Source organism: Suillus paluster, assembly GCF_016628075.1.
Source record: "Suillus paluster strain FC165 chromosome Unknown EDB91scaffold_26, whole genome shotgun sequence".
NCBI lineage: Eukaryota > Fungi > Basidiomycota > Agaricomycetes > Boletales > Suillaceae > Suillus > Suillus paluster.
The window spans coordinates 1-13,670 of record NW_024537586.1 but is presented as its reverse complement, the minus strand read 5'-3'; the positions used below and the strand labels follow the sequence as shown (position 1 = coordinate 13,670).

General features: G+C 45.0%; 4 protein-coding genes across 4 annotated transcripts; 3 read left to right on the top strand and 1 right to left on the bottom strand.

The window, feature by feature from the left end:
- Positions 1 to 4,486: 4,486 nt before the first annotated feature.
- EDB91DRAFT_1133175 (uncharacterized protein) lies at positions 4,487 to 5,036 on the top strand (the record flags this gene model as incomplete). Its single annotated transcript, XM_041318725.1, has 2 exons — positions 4,487 to 4,570; positions 4,618 to 5,036. Exon 2 carries the CDS (start codon positions 4,801 to 4,803, stop codon positions 5,032 to 5,034), a length of 234 nt encoding a protein of 77 aa, XP_041177070.1. The 5' UTR covers positions 4,487 to 4,570; positions 4,618 to 4,800.
- Positions 5,037 to 7,501: 2,465 nt separating this feature from the next.
- On the bottom strand, positions 7,502 to 8,695 carry EDB91DRAFT_1336572 (uncharacterized protein; the record flags this gene model as incomplete). Its single annotated transcript, XM_041325542.1, has 7 exons — positions 8,542 to 8,695; positions 8,229 to 8,478; positions 8,089 to 8,180; positions 7,975 to 8,008; positions 7,825 to 7,922; positions 7,720 to 7,794; positions 7,502 to 7,671 (listed from the first exon to the last, which is right to left on the bottom strand). The coding sequence occupies exons 1-7, from the start codon at positions 8,558 to 8,560 to the stop codon at positions 7,502 to 7,504; spliced, it is 738 nt and encodes a 245-aa protein (XP_041177069.1). The 5' UTR covers positions 8,561 to 8,695.
- Positions 8,696 to 8,883: 188 nt separating this feature from the next.
- On the top strand, positions 8,884 to 11,302 carry EDB91DRAFT_1082089 (uncharacterized protein; the record flags this gene model as incomplete). The annotated part of the gene is made up of 8 exons (XM_041315448.1): positions 8,884 to 9,057; positions 9,112 to 9,321; positions 9,373 to 9,783; positions 9,819 to 10,316; positions 10,363 to 10,495; positions 10,639 to 10,687; positions 10,841 to 10,887; positions 11,193 to 11,302. The coding sequence occupies 8 exons, from the start codon at positions 8,884 to 8,886 to the stop codon at positions 11,300 to 11,302; spliced, it is 1,632 nt and encodes a 543-aa protein (XP_041177068.1).
- A 929-nt stretch (positions 11,303 to 12,231) lies between these two features.
- EDB91DRAFT_1082088 (uncharacterized protein) lies at positions 12,232 to 13,304 on the top strand (the record flags this gene model as incomplete). The annotated part of the gene is made up of 5 exons (XM_041315447.1): positions 12,232 to 12,478; positions 12,541 to 12,833; positions 12,857 to 12,943; positions 13,003 to 13,101; positions 13,161 to 13,304. 5 exons carry the CDS (start codon positions 12,232 to 12,234, stop codon positions 13,302 to 13,304), a joined length of 870 nt encoding a protein of 289 aa, XP_041177067.1.
- Between the last annotated feature and the right edge of the window lie 366 nt (positions 13,305 to 13,670).

Here is a 13,670-nt window from a genome sequence, read left to right as displayed (position 1 = left end):
ATCCCCACACCATTCCACCCCATACAACCCCATACCATCATACTTCCTCCTCCAAACTTCAGTGTACCCTTGACTTCTCTTTCTCCTAATGGTTCTCCTACATTTTTCCACACATATTCCTGGCCATCTGACCCCATTCTATTGATTTTTGTTTCATCTGACCAAAGCACCTTCTTCCAGTCTTCCACAGTCCAATGTTGGTGCTTTAAAGCAAAGGCCAGTCTTCTCTTCCTTTGAGCTACAGAGAGAAGAGGTTTTTTCTTCTTGGTTACAGCCTTAAGATTGGCTGCCTTGAGGGTGTTTCTAACATTTTGGGTGGAGACAGGAGTGGAGATGATGGAATTGATGAACTTGATAGCTTGGGTAGCATTTGAAGCCTTGCCAGATAGAATTTGGTGAACAATAGCTCTTTTGTTCTGTGGAGTAAGCTTGGGAGGACATCCCATTTGATGATTTTCTTTCTCTGGCATGTGCTGCTTTATGACTGTGGCAATAGTAGACTTGCCAAGACCAGTTTTTGAGGCAATTTGCCTAGTAGATAAACCAGAGGTACAGAGAACAAGGATATTATCCTTTTGAGCAGAGGAGATGGGCTTCATGATGATTATGTTGAATTTCATGATCTTATGTGGGTTTATATATTCAAATAATATTACAATCAGACCATATTATTGTTATGACACCACTTTAATTAAGAGTATAATGTATGAATGGTCTGATTTTGTAATTTTAATAAAATGTCAAAAAAATGTCCGAATGAGTGATGTATTTAGAATTACCATAGCTTGCCTATATATGGTCAGGTTGACACGCTATATATCTCAGATTCTAGCTATTATATAGGGCTTTCGGACATGTCCCTATACCCTTCGGTTATTATTTGGTTCTGCCTTGCTATTGTCCAATTACTTGAAAATGCATAAACATTCGGACACTTTTTTGAGCCACTGTATATGAATGTGTGAAGGCTGCAAAGGGTACAGTGACTCCTCCTCCTCACCTAGAGGCCCCAGAGTGTTACTCCCTGGTCGGAAATACTCAATTTAACCATAAGATCATTCCTCTATAGTATAAAATGCGAAATAAAAATACCTAGGTGTTATGGAGGGCGTTCTGAGGGGGGAAATTGGGGTAGGAGAGAGGAGGAGGGGAAATATATTGCACTGAGCATCATATAATCATCAATAGAAGTCCTATATACATTCTCAAGTAAGGGGGGAGTCAGCAGAGGGTGCCAGGGTTGCAAAAAATGCGACCAAGGCAGGGGGATGACTCTAGGTCAGCAAAACCTAAGGTAGCTACTCACCAATAAAGGGGACACACAAGTGGTGTTCATAGAGCATATCTAGACTCTATTTTAGTCATATGAGCTGGTACAATGGGCGAGAAAATGAGCATTAGAGACATACTGAAAAAAAAAAACTGAAAACATGAAAAATAAAGAAGACACTTACCAAAGAGTATAGAGTGCAGTTCTGATGTATTGCATAGTGCAGAGAGTTCCTCTAGTCCACTGAGAGCAGCAGGACTTGTGAGGATGGAGAGGAGAACAGGTCAGAAACAAAAAATGTCCAAAAATGCAAACCATGGGACTCATCAGGGCAAGGGAGGTTCCTAGCATATGTACCAAGGGAAAATATGGTCATATTATGATGGAGGACATCCTAGAGTGCTATTATATCAGAGGCAAAGTGCTATGGACAAGGTGAAGGCGAGTTACAAAGAAATAAGCTCAGCATGGTGAAAATCACTCACCTTGCCAATACAGAAGCCCTTGGAGGTATATAATAACCTACTAGTGAAGTCATTGATAAGTATAATACACCTAGAAATGTTAGCACAGCAAGTTTCAATACATATTAATGAGTTGTGGTTGAGTTACAGTGAAAATGGAGGTTAAGGGGCAGTTTGCAATATACTGTGCAGTTGCCTTATGTGTACCGAAGTTCAACCAGACATTCATCCACTCATTTACCCTCTAACTCGACCACAACTCACTGGTTTGTCTTGAAACCTGCTGTGCTAACATTTCCAGGTCTATTCTACACTATTCTGACACCTCTTGGTCAATATATATCTCCAGGCCTTCTGTATTGACAAGGTGAGTGGGTTTCACCCCTGTTGAACTTATTTTCTTTCTTACTCGCCCAAACTATATCACTTACCCCTTGATATAATAACATCCTAGGGTGTTTTCCACCAGGTTGTGACCTTATTTTTACCTTGGTACACATGGTGATCCCTCCCTTGCCTTGGTAAGTCTCATGGTTTGCTTTTTTGACCAATTCTGTTTCTGACATGTTATCCTCCCTATCCTGATAAGTACTATTGCTCTCAGTGGACTAAGGGCACTCTCTACACTATTAGGGGCGCTCAAAGTTAAAACACCCTAATGCCCAGGCCCAACACCCAACGCCCAACCTCGTGACCAGAATGAGTATACCTAGAATAAATAGAAGTAAATACCGAGTAAAGTCACCAAGCCTACATGATGAGATAAGCTACTTACCTAAACCTTGTTGCGTGAAGCGCCAAAACCTTCACCAAATGTCTCCCCCTAATCCTCAGCATTTCTAAACCTTTTCATACTTTTCTCGTACCTAAACCTTGCCTGTTCCTAAACCTTTTCATACTCTTCTCTTACCTAAACCTCGCCGTGCCTAGCCCTCACCACAACCTTGTCATATATTTGATTGTAGCAACATGTAGCTGCATGTTTTTTTTTCCAATTTCATTGGAATTCCATAAGGAAAAATTATGTCTGAGCCTCAAAAACAACTCAAATAGTCTGCTGAAGGTTAGGAAAGGATTAGGAATAAAAAGTGAAAGGTCTCCTAAGGCACACAAAGGTTTAGGTACAAAAAAAAAGACTTTAAAAAGGTAGGGGTATGGAAAGGTTTAGGAACAGCGAGGTTTAGGTACGAGAAGAGTATGAAAAGGTTTAGGAACAGCAAGGTTTAGGTACGAGAAAAGTATGAAAAGGTTTAGAAATGCTGAGGATTAGGGGGAGACATTTGGCGAAGGTTTTGGCGCTTCACGCAACAAGGTTTAGGTAAGTAGCTTATCTCATCATGTAGGCTTGGTGACTTTACTCGGTATTTACTTCTATTTATTCTAGGTATACTCATTCTGGTCACGAGGTTGGGTGTTGGGCGTTTTAACTTTGAGCGCCCCTATTGTATGCAGCAGAGCTGCGCTCTGAACCACTTGGTATGCATCCTCTTTATTTTTCATGTTTTCAGTTCATTTTTTTACTGTGTCTCTAATACTCATTTTACTGCCCATAGTACCAGCTCATATTACTCCAAGAGAGTCTAGGTATGTTCTCTGAACACCGCTTGTGTGTCCCCTTCCTTGGGGAGTAGCTACCTTAGGTTTTGTGTTACCCACAGTCAACCTCCTGCCTTTCTCGCATTTTTTGCAACTCTGTCACCCTCTACTGACTCCCCCCTTACTTGAGGATGTCCATAGGACCTCTGCAGATGATTCTCTGGTGCTTGGGGTTGTATAATCCTCCTCTTCCCCCCTCCTACCTCCATTTCAACCCTCAGAATGTCCTTCTCAGTACCTAGGTGGTTATATTTCGCATTTTTTACTATATGAGAATGTTCTTATCATTAATTGGAATGTTTCTGACCAGGAAGCGACGCTCTGGGACCTATAGATGGAGGTGGAGGTGCTATTGTACCTCTGCAGCACCCGTACATTAATATACACTTAACTTGTAGTAACTAGAGCTTGGAAATGCGAAATGGATGTTATTGAAATGTATAACTTACATAGTACAAGAAAAAAAAACTACAATAAAATGCTGTCAAATACTGCAGTTATTGAGCTCGCTGTTGCCCACAACGAGCACGAAGGTTTCGGCAATGCGCGGAATGTTGTCCGCGGTGTGGGAACAAAGCCTCGCTTACCCGTTTCGGTACATACAATACTTAACAGTTAGTAGTAAGTAATACAGTATTTAGGGCGAGGTTTAATGCTGGTGTTGGGATATAACGCAACTAAGCTATGTAATAGTTAGCGAGGCGCTCGATCACCCAGTATAATAAGGCTTACTTATTGGGTAACCCAGGTGGGTTATCCGTGCATGCGCACCTGTGAGGAATCTGGAGGTGGGCGGAGTACGAAACTCATTCGTTGTTCATCTGAAGTAACAAGTTTTGAATTCAGCGATTCCCGACTGCCTTGCATACCCCATTATTTCATGAAAACAACAGTCAAGTAAGTACTGCTCTTCTCCACTGCTGGCGGCCGGATTCATCAGTCTTCCCGTCGTAGTTCGAGAATATATTGATGCACTCTCCCCAGATCTAAAAGTATATTGTTCGATTTCATAGGACGCTTCTTGGGGTCTATGTGTGAGTCCGGGGCAGGTGGGGTTCGGTAGTACTGGTTCTACGGAGGGTCCTCGTTGCCCGACACGTCAGGTGAGCACTCTCAGTCGCCAGAACCATATGCCATGAAAGCGCCAGGTCTCAGATCCTACCTTTGCCTTCTGCACGTATGTACATTCAACTTCAACCGCGATCAACATGTGCACGGTGTTCTCGACATTGCCTACAAGGTGCATCTCCATCCCTACGTAGGTTGTGTTGAAGCTCACGTTTACAGTTCACATATTCTGGATTGTCTATCTGCCGACCTTACAGTGGTTCGGCCTATACTTTCTGCCTGAAGTCTGCCAAGCGCAACAAAAGCAATAATACTATTTAAGCAAGCCGTCTTCCTACTGCCAGCATCAGAGCTTTTATTCGAGATCCCCCTTGACGCATTCCATATTACCTAACACAAACCATGCGTTTCTCTTTCCTCCTCGCTGTTGTTACTGCTTTGACAACATCTATATCTGTTAGTGCAATGTTATGCATAGATAAATACGGGGCTTGCCGCGGGCCCCCCAGATCGCTGGGAGACAAACCATGCTGCAAAGGTACCACTTGTAAGCTCGATGTGAGTATGAGTCGTCCGCTTTGGTCCGGTGTTCAACCTCACGACCCGCCCTTTGCGTCCTGTACCAACAGCCTGTAGATCCCAAGCCCGAAGACGGGTACTACTGCCTGTAACCCTCTCCCGATGAGGTTGGCAGATTGAGCATGTCGCGACAGTGAGTCGTGTTTCTGCTATCGCGGTGGTCGGTACAGTTGTTCATCGCACAATATGCAGTTCGTTGCAGAGTTAATCAATACGCTTCCTTCTGTACAAATTCCCTGCTGCTTCGACCAGACTCTTGAATGACATTAGAAAACGTCCTGCATGAGTTCTACGAGAGCTAAATTAACTCGGAGTCACTAGTGATTCGGCGTTGTGCCTGTTCGGCCCGGACGTGGCAACTTCCCTCTATCCTAATGCAAACCGCAAATATCTTGTGGGTCAATCCATGCAATGTAATGGCACTGTATCCCAGGACACTCTTCCCTGCTGAATATCGTGAAGCAGCCATCGAAATCTTGTTGATGGATCTACTATTGAAAATCGTGATTCGTGGAGCCAAAGAAAGACATTTCGTTGCCTCTTCACACAATTTGTGCTTCTAACTATGCGTAGGTTCGAGGCAGATGGTGTTCCATAATACTGGTTCCACGGAGGGCCTATGTTGCCCGACACGTCCGGTGACCTCTCCGTTGCCAGGACTTTCCTGAACCATAAGCCACGGAAGCACTAGGTCATAGATCCCACCTTTGCCTTCCGCACATTTGTACATTCAACTTCCACCGCAATTAACATGTGGACGGTATTCTCGACATTACCTACAAGATGCATCTCCATCACTACTTACTACAAGGTTGTCCAGATGTTCCGAATTATTTATCCGCCGACCCTACACTAGTGGTTCTGCCTATACTCTCTGCCTGAAGTCTGCCAGGCGCAACCATTCTGATAGAACTGCTAAGTAGTTCGCAAAAATACTATTTTCTCGGACATAAAAGCAAGCCGTCTTCCTACTGGCAGTATCAGAGCTATCATTCGAGATCCCCTTTGAGGCATTTCATATTGCCTAGCACAAGTCATGCGTTTCTCATCACTCCTCGCTGTTGTCGCTGCTTTGACAACATCTATATCTGTTAGTGCATGCATAGCTTTAGGTGACCTTTGCCACGGCGACCCGGAGAAGGGCGTCGAAAAATGCTGCAAAGGTTTGACTTGTAAATCGGCGGTGAGTATGAGCCGTTCGATTTGCATTCGGAATTCAACCCCATGACCACCTTGTACCAACAGCATAATAATATCGGTACCCCTAACGACAGGTTCTGCATGGAGTAGACTGAGGATGTCGCGACAGTGAGTCGTGTTTCTGCTTTCGCGTTGGCAGTGGTTGATCACACGATATGAAGTTGTGACTCGTTGCGGAGTTGATCGATATCCTTACTTTTGCACAAATTTCCCAGCTCTCTCGACCAGACTCTTGAATAACAATCCGAGTAACAGAATTTGATCGCGATCTTACGGTGTTTTGGGTGGGATGACAAATGGAATGGTTTTTTTGAGGTCGGAAGAGCTCCGGAGGGAAGTGACTCGGTCACGTCCTTTTTGGTCGTTTCTAGCTGTGTGAAAACTGCGATGAGGTCTTTCTTTGAACAGGATTCGTAGGTTGGGGTTATGACGCGAAGATGGGCTTGGGATGATAGGAAACGGTACGTGAATCCGAACATTCCAAAGCGCATGGGACTGCGGCAAAATATGCTGCGATTTCAAATATGCAAACGCGGCGGCGTAAGTGATGTTTATCGGTTCTATGACCGTCGTATTGGAAGTCATCAGAGAACTGATGAGTCCTTGACATGGTAGCCGTGGGAACTATAGGAGGATATAATTCTGTTCCTGCTAGATATGACTATGTATACTGCGAGAAATGTGAGTTATCGGCACATAGCCATGGATGTCTAAGAATCTAAATTACCATGAGGAGTTCGCGACAAGGTTGCGACATTGCACCATCGCGGCCGGCAGTGTATAATAGCGTAATCACCTCACACTTGTCAAATAATATCATATTCCCTTATTTATGTGTTGAACTGCAAGAGTATTCAAGACTTTATCGTGGAAAGCGCGATTAGCGCTTGTCATCTAATCTAGATTTATATGAGGGTTCTCGACAAGGTCACGACTCTGCACCATCACAACCGGCAACATATGATAGTGTTATTAGCTCCCACTCGCTTAAAAACCTCATATTCCCTCATTTATATTGGGTTTACAAAGCTATATAGTAGGGTTCAGATATTGCTTCAATTACAATGTGACAACGTAAGTAAGATTATGTTCATTCTTACTTTCAGGAGCAACCTGGTGTAGGTTCAGTATTCTATCAATACTCGTCATGGACATCACGCTGCCTGGAGAAATCAAGCCGTGTACATGAAGGTCTGGAGAGAGCACCGTGAACTTGAAACAAACAAATCATTGAAGAGGTAATCATCTACTATTGTAAGAACAGGGTGTTTGATCCCACAGAACCAATTCACAGTAGCCGCCATGTGCGTATCAAATACATATTCTATATATCCAGACTATTTTGCTCTGTGTTATCTGGCTTCTCCGAATATGATGAGGAGTCAGACTGTGCATCGATGTTCGGGATGGGTCCCGTGAACCAATGTTTCGCGGAGAATATCCAAGATCCTGCAGCAAATATGAAGACGGCCATGACAATCACTACTGAGTAATCTGCATGTTGCGATGAGTCAAGGGCTAACTATATATGATAGCACTCACTCATGGTTTGCATGCTGGCTATCTGTGTGTATGGAAAGAGCAGCATGACGACCATGAATGCCACCCAGACAACACCTGTCCAGCCGATCAGAAAAGACCACCAACCGAGATTGAATGGACCAGGTTGTAGTTTGTCCTTCCCCCAGGTAATACAACAATATATGGGCGTCGCATATGAGATGTATAAACCTATGACAGACGCCCTTCAGAGCAACAGAGTTAGTATTAGTGACTTGAGAAGCTCACTAGACGTACGAGGCCAAGGAGTTGAACGCTGCTGTGGAAAATACTAGTGTCCCACAAATGGCAGAGAGCACCATCGCAAACTATACAGCATTCACTGGAGTTTGCGTTGTGTAGTTGATGCACTTCCACCACCGCGAGCCGGGAAGAGCGTTGTCCCGAGAAAATGCGAAAATGACGCGTGAAGCATCAACAGCTTGTGAGCATCCGCAAAGGTACTGTCAGGAAATCAGATATTTAAACTTCATCATTTTTAGTAAACGCACTTTCCTGCAACACTGTGATGGAGCACCAGAGGGTCAAAGCACCTTTCTTCCCCAGGACATTCAAAAATACTTGGCCAAGAGGGAGCACTAATTTCGTCTGCAGGATCTGGAACCGAGGTGGTAGCATAAGAAGCGGTGATGTAATAAAGCCAGCCCAGTATCTCAGTTCCGGCAACCCCGACCAAAATCACAATTGGTGCTGCGCGTGCCGCTCCTGCGGTTTCCTCAGCAATATGTGCGGCAGAGTCATCTAGAGAAACAGGGTTAGGTATGGGTGTACCAAATTATATGTCTGCTCTGCCACACTACTCACAACCTGTCAATGACCACATCGGTGATGTAAAAGCGAGAATGAAAGCCCAGACATCTGAACATAGTCAGGCACCGAAACGAAAAAGACTGCTCACCAAAGAACTACAAGTGTAGTCGACAATGGTGATGTCCGTGAGATGCTTCAGCAGCTCATTAAGAGACAGCGAGCACAACAATGGGAACAATGTGGGCATTTGTATTTGTTTATTTGGCTTTGTTGGTGTCTAAATTAATTCTGTACTAGTCATTTTTCAAACTATTGCCATACTTGTCTGCCTCGTCTGAATGTTCATTATTTGAAGTACCGTAACTAGTACCTCTCATCCCTGACTCTCGCGGTGTGATGGCACGCACCAAGCAAACTTCTTCAAAAGCAACTGGTGGGGTTGCCCCCTGTGTCCAAATCAAGAGAGATCGGCAGACCCTCGCAAGCTTGAAGGTCGCAGTACCGCCACATCTTCTGCAAGAAACTTTATGCTCTCACGTGGAAGCCCGTTCAGGACCACTCAAAAACGAGGTGAGTGATACTTAACAAGCTCACTAGCAATAATCCACTGAAATTGCTCCACAGTTCTGCATGCTCTGCCAGGATGGCGTGCGTGAAGGTGAAGATTGTCTCTACGAATGCAACGAGCATGACTGCCCGCATGCCGTGTGCACCCAGTGCATTTCAATTCCGGCTGGCGACATGCAGTACCTACAGGAGCTGGATGTCAAATTTCGCTGTGTCCACTGCCATACGGCCTTGGACAAGAAGTTGAAAGAGGTCACGCCATACTATGTGAGTTCATTCATTCCTATTTCCGCCTTTCACTGATTAATATATGTCTAGGGATTTTATAGGGATGCTCAGCCCATTTTCCAGTCATTCCTGCCCATCGTTGGACAGTTAACCCTTTCTAAATGTTCCCAGATTTCTTCAAAGCCAGCCCTCATCATTCATTTCAAGGTTGTTGGCTTCGAGAACACTGCGAGCCCAGTTGACACGGTCCATTCCTACCTTAGGCCTTATTTTCCGAATGGCGGCCTCCACCTCGTCGATGTGGTTTTCGACCTCGGCACTAGTCACAAGATTGATAGGTACTCTCAACAGTGCGAGGAACTTGTGAATGACATTATGGAAGATTCGCGACTACCAGACAGTTTGTCTTGTGATCACCAATCACTACGAATGACTGAGAACGGCAACCCTTTCCTTGGTTATTTGGTGCGAAACAGTTATATCACAGATACCGTTCCCGAGGTGTGTACACTGCTCGTTATTGACCATATCACCAGTCATTACTAAAGTATCTCCAGTTTATGAGTGCTTTACTTGATCCGTGGAGCAAAGTGATTCGCTGCTCGAAGACCACCACCCTATTCTTTTTGGGCTGCAGAGCCATCATCAACAAATCCGAAGGTTTCAGCGGTTTGCGTCTGGCTGTTGTTGATCATGCAATTTTGTCTACGGTCGCATTCACTGCCAAACACTTCCATCCGGCATTCACTTCCCATCTTTTTATTGCATTCGCTCAGCTCGTTATTATTGAATGCTTCCCACTGTGTGAAGCATTCCCTGGGATAATCAAGCAATCGGGATTGGGCATGCACACCGATATCGTCCTGATGACCATGACGCCTCAAGACAATGGCCCAGTGATGCCACTAGAATTGCACTCATTACTCGTGGGCTCATTCTACTTCTCGTCCGTGGGGAAAGACACTTCCTCTCCAATGCCCGCAATGTGGGTGTCCCACCAAATGAAACAGAGTGAAGGCCGACTTCTCGTGCAAGTACATGGTCTTTGAATGTTCATTCACAAACTGTGGCTGTGTCAAGGACAAATCGGAAGCAAGGAAGCCCCGCTTGAAGATTATTTGCAAGGCTCCGAAGAACTCGAGGCTACTTCCAGGGAAAAGACGAAATGCCTCTTGGTTAGAGATCGCTCTTGACTTCTCCCAGTCCGTGACCGGTATGTCTGAGTTGGAATTGGATATTGAGATGGTCTGATATCGATTGCTCGTATATACCTTGTACGAATGGTGGGAAGTGCATGGATGAATTTGAATGTGACTCATGTGTGTGCGCTTCTTCGAACCTCATTGTTGCCATCAGTTGTACCTAGCTATAGAATTCAAGTTACATTTCAACTACTCCGGCGGCTGTGTGTACAACTGCTCAGTATGCCTTTATCAGATTTACACTGGCAGCTTCTCGTTGATGCACTCTTCCTGTGCTACTCACTCTGCTATATTCTGAACTGTCCCCTACATTGGTGCATGTGTATGTAACACATGAGCTACACAATATCCTGTAGGTATAATATATCTATAACACTCAAGCTGCATTGGGTCGAATACCTACGTGAGTTAGACATTGGTGGCTTGAACAATACTAAGACGTACCATTTGTGAAACTTGAAATGAGAGATCCATTAAGACATGTTGTCATGTCATCTTGAGACGATTCAGGCTTCATGGCCAGTGTTATTACCCCCCACATTGTCAATACCCCTCCATGTCCTGTCAGACTGGCAAAGATTTGCCCTCACAGCTCACTTTGTGTCTTACACGGACATGAAAGCCCTATCGTTTCTGACTTTGCGCTTGTACCCAACTAGCTTACTCCTGAATCCTCACAGCATCAGCTCGTCATTTAATATACACAAGGTAGTAGCTCACTGGTTATAGCACTATACATCATCGCCAAGCTTCCACAGCGGCCATTGAACGCTCGAGCCTCAAAGAGTGCAAGTAGGGTTGTCGAAGACTCGAAGTGAGGGCATGATCAAGTGACCTTCAGTTCATATCACTGTCCTATAAATATATGAGAGCGCCATGTTATTACAATAGATAACAGGATAGTTTGTATAAGGGGAGGAAATAGACGAGTAAGATACCCGAGAGAATTAACACCAGCAATATAAAAAAAACGGCCAGCTCAGCTTTAGTAGCCCTCCCGTTCCTCATTCAACTACATCATCACTCTCATCTTCCTCTGGACCCCCAGTATCATCTTCCTCGTTCTCTCCATCTGAACCGTCATCCGTAGGAAGCGTCATCATATCATTCAAACTAGAGTAATTAATATCACCACATGTACCCCAAAAGGTATAGTGAAAATGAAGCACCGGACTCACCAATGGACAAATGGCATCATCACATCAGCAACACCACGTAGTGCATCCATAAACTCGGCTCCAGGCGCAATGACTTGGGCATCCGTGAACCGGCAAGAAACAGCTAGGGAGCGGCATTTGAGGAGGGCAATATTGGTGTGACCTTCAATTGATCTTCATGCCCAAACACATTCTGATGTTCTCCGTGCGGGTGCGGATGAGGAGGGCCGAAATGGGTAGTGAATGTCTCAGAAGAAAGGATTGTGCACAGGGTCTTAGTGGCAGGTGTAGAGCGGAGTAGGTGGTTTCTGTTAGGTGAGGGAAGGCATAAAAAGAACCATAGAAACAAAGGGGAGACGAGACGGACCTGAGAGTCACTGAGTTCGTTCTTAGCAGGACACCATGCACCTGCAGCGATGACGCTCTCATCACTTCAATTTCCTGGTGGTGCCGTAGCTAAATGCTGACAATCATTAGTTGCCCAACCGTTCTTTCGCTGAGGTTGACGGCATATGAAGGCTGGTCACGACGATAATGTATATCCTTCATGTTTATAAAAGTCACGGTGAGTTTTAAATTTTGACGTTGACATGTCCAGTGACGCTCTCAGGCTACAGTCTTCTATTAACTCTATGGTCAATTCAATTCCTTCTGCTCGTCAGCGTACTCGTGCACAAACCGCAGCTTTCCTGCTTGGCGCTCATCCGGAACTGCCCAGTGTCGAGGACAAGGAGATCAACTGCATGTGTGCGGTTCAGCATTTTTATGAGGGAATGACTGAACAGCTGCCATTAGAAGAATTTACAGGACAACAGTGCCAGGCCCAGCTCGAGAAAAGTAAGTTAAATGTGTATAATCTGAGCTGACGAGATGCTGATCATGTCACTGTGTCGCACTAGTTGAGTTCAGAGTTCCTCTCCACACTCTGGATAGAAAACAATCAACCACTTATGTGGACCGCTCTCACTCCAAGTCAGATTCCCACATAGACATACTTGACTCCATCAAGGCTACAATGGATGTCTCAAAGACATATCAGCACTTGGGCTGGTGTTTGTCTACCACTCGCTGCATGGACCCACCTCATCGGCTTTTAACAACGCATGACATTGATAGCGCTTTCAAAGCTGCGAAGACAGAACAGGGATCTGGCAGAAAAATAAAGAAAGTTGCCATTGAAATTGTCAATACTGTACGTGCTTTGATGATTGCAAGCCGTCTGCACGACGTGACATCAACTTGCAGGCTGTACGGAAAGAGAAAGCAAGCATGACGACAGGCAGGTACATCTTCTGCGGGCAGGTATACAAAGGAGCTAGAAACAGTCCACAAGCAAGTTGTGCTGCCCCGACCATCCGAAGCTCGGAGAGGACACATTCTGCTGGGTCGATGCATCCCAGCCCGACGCTCCACACTATCCATTGTGCACCCGGGACCTACAGGAGTGGGCTAAATATTTGGTATGTGAAATACTTATTTGCAGCCTGCGAGGATACTACATAACACTCATGGATTTTAGCACGAAACTGGAGATCCAGACTTTGTCACTTTACCCAGGACTCTCCGAGTCCATTTCATGAAATTCAAAAAGACACATAAGGAGCAAACTACATCATCGGCTCCAGAGGGTGCCCACCGAAATCATACCACCCATCATCCATAATCATATACACCCTCCCACCTCCCACTAATGACACAATCTCCGATGGAATGCTTGTGAGAGAACAAGGAAAGGGCCATACGGCTCCCCAACCGCTCAAGAGGACTTTTGCGCTCTATATGGGGAGCGATGAAGAGTCCGACAATGACGAACCTCCGCAATGTATTGAGGACGTCCTTAGGACCGTCCATTCTCGCTACCCTGCGATGAACTTTCCCCAATATGCCGATAAACTGAAGGACCATGGCATTTTTTATTTGCCCACTGCAGCTCATTTCAGTGTTAGATTCTATGAAGAGAAAGGGATGTTGGAGGGCTCTGCATATACCTTTCAAAGCTGTATTTCTAAATCTCACACAAAGGCGGAAC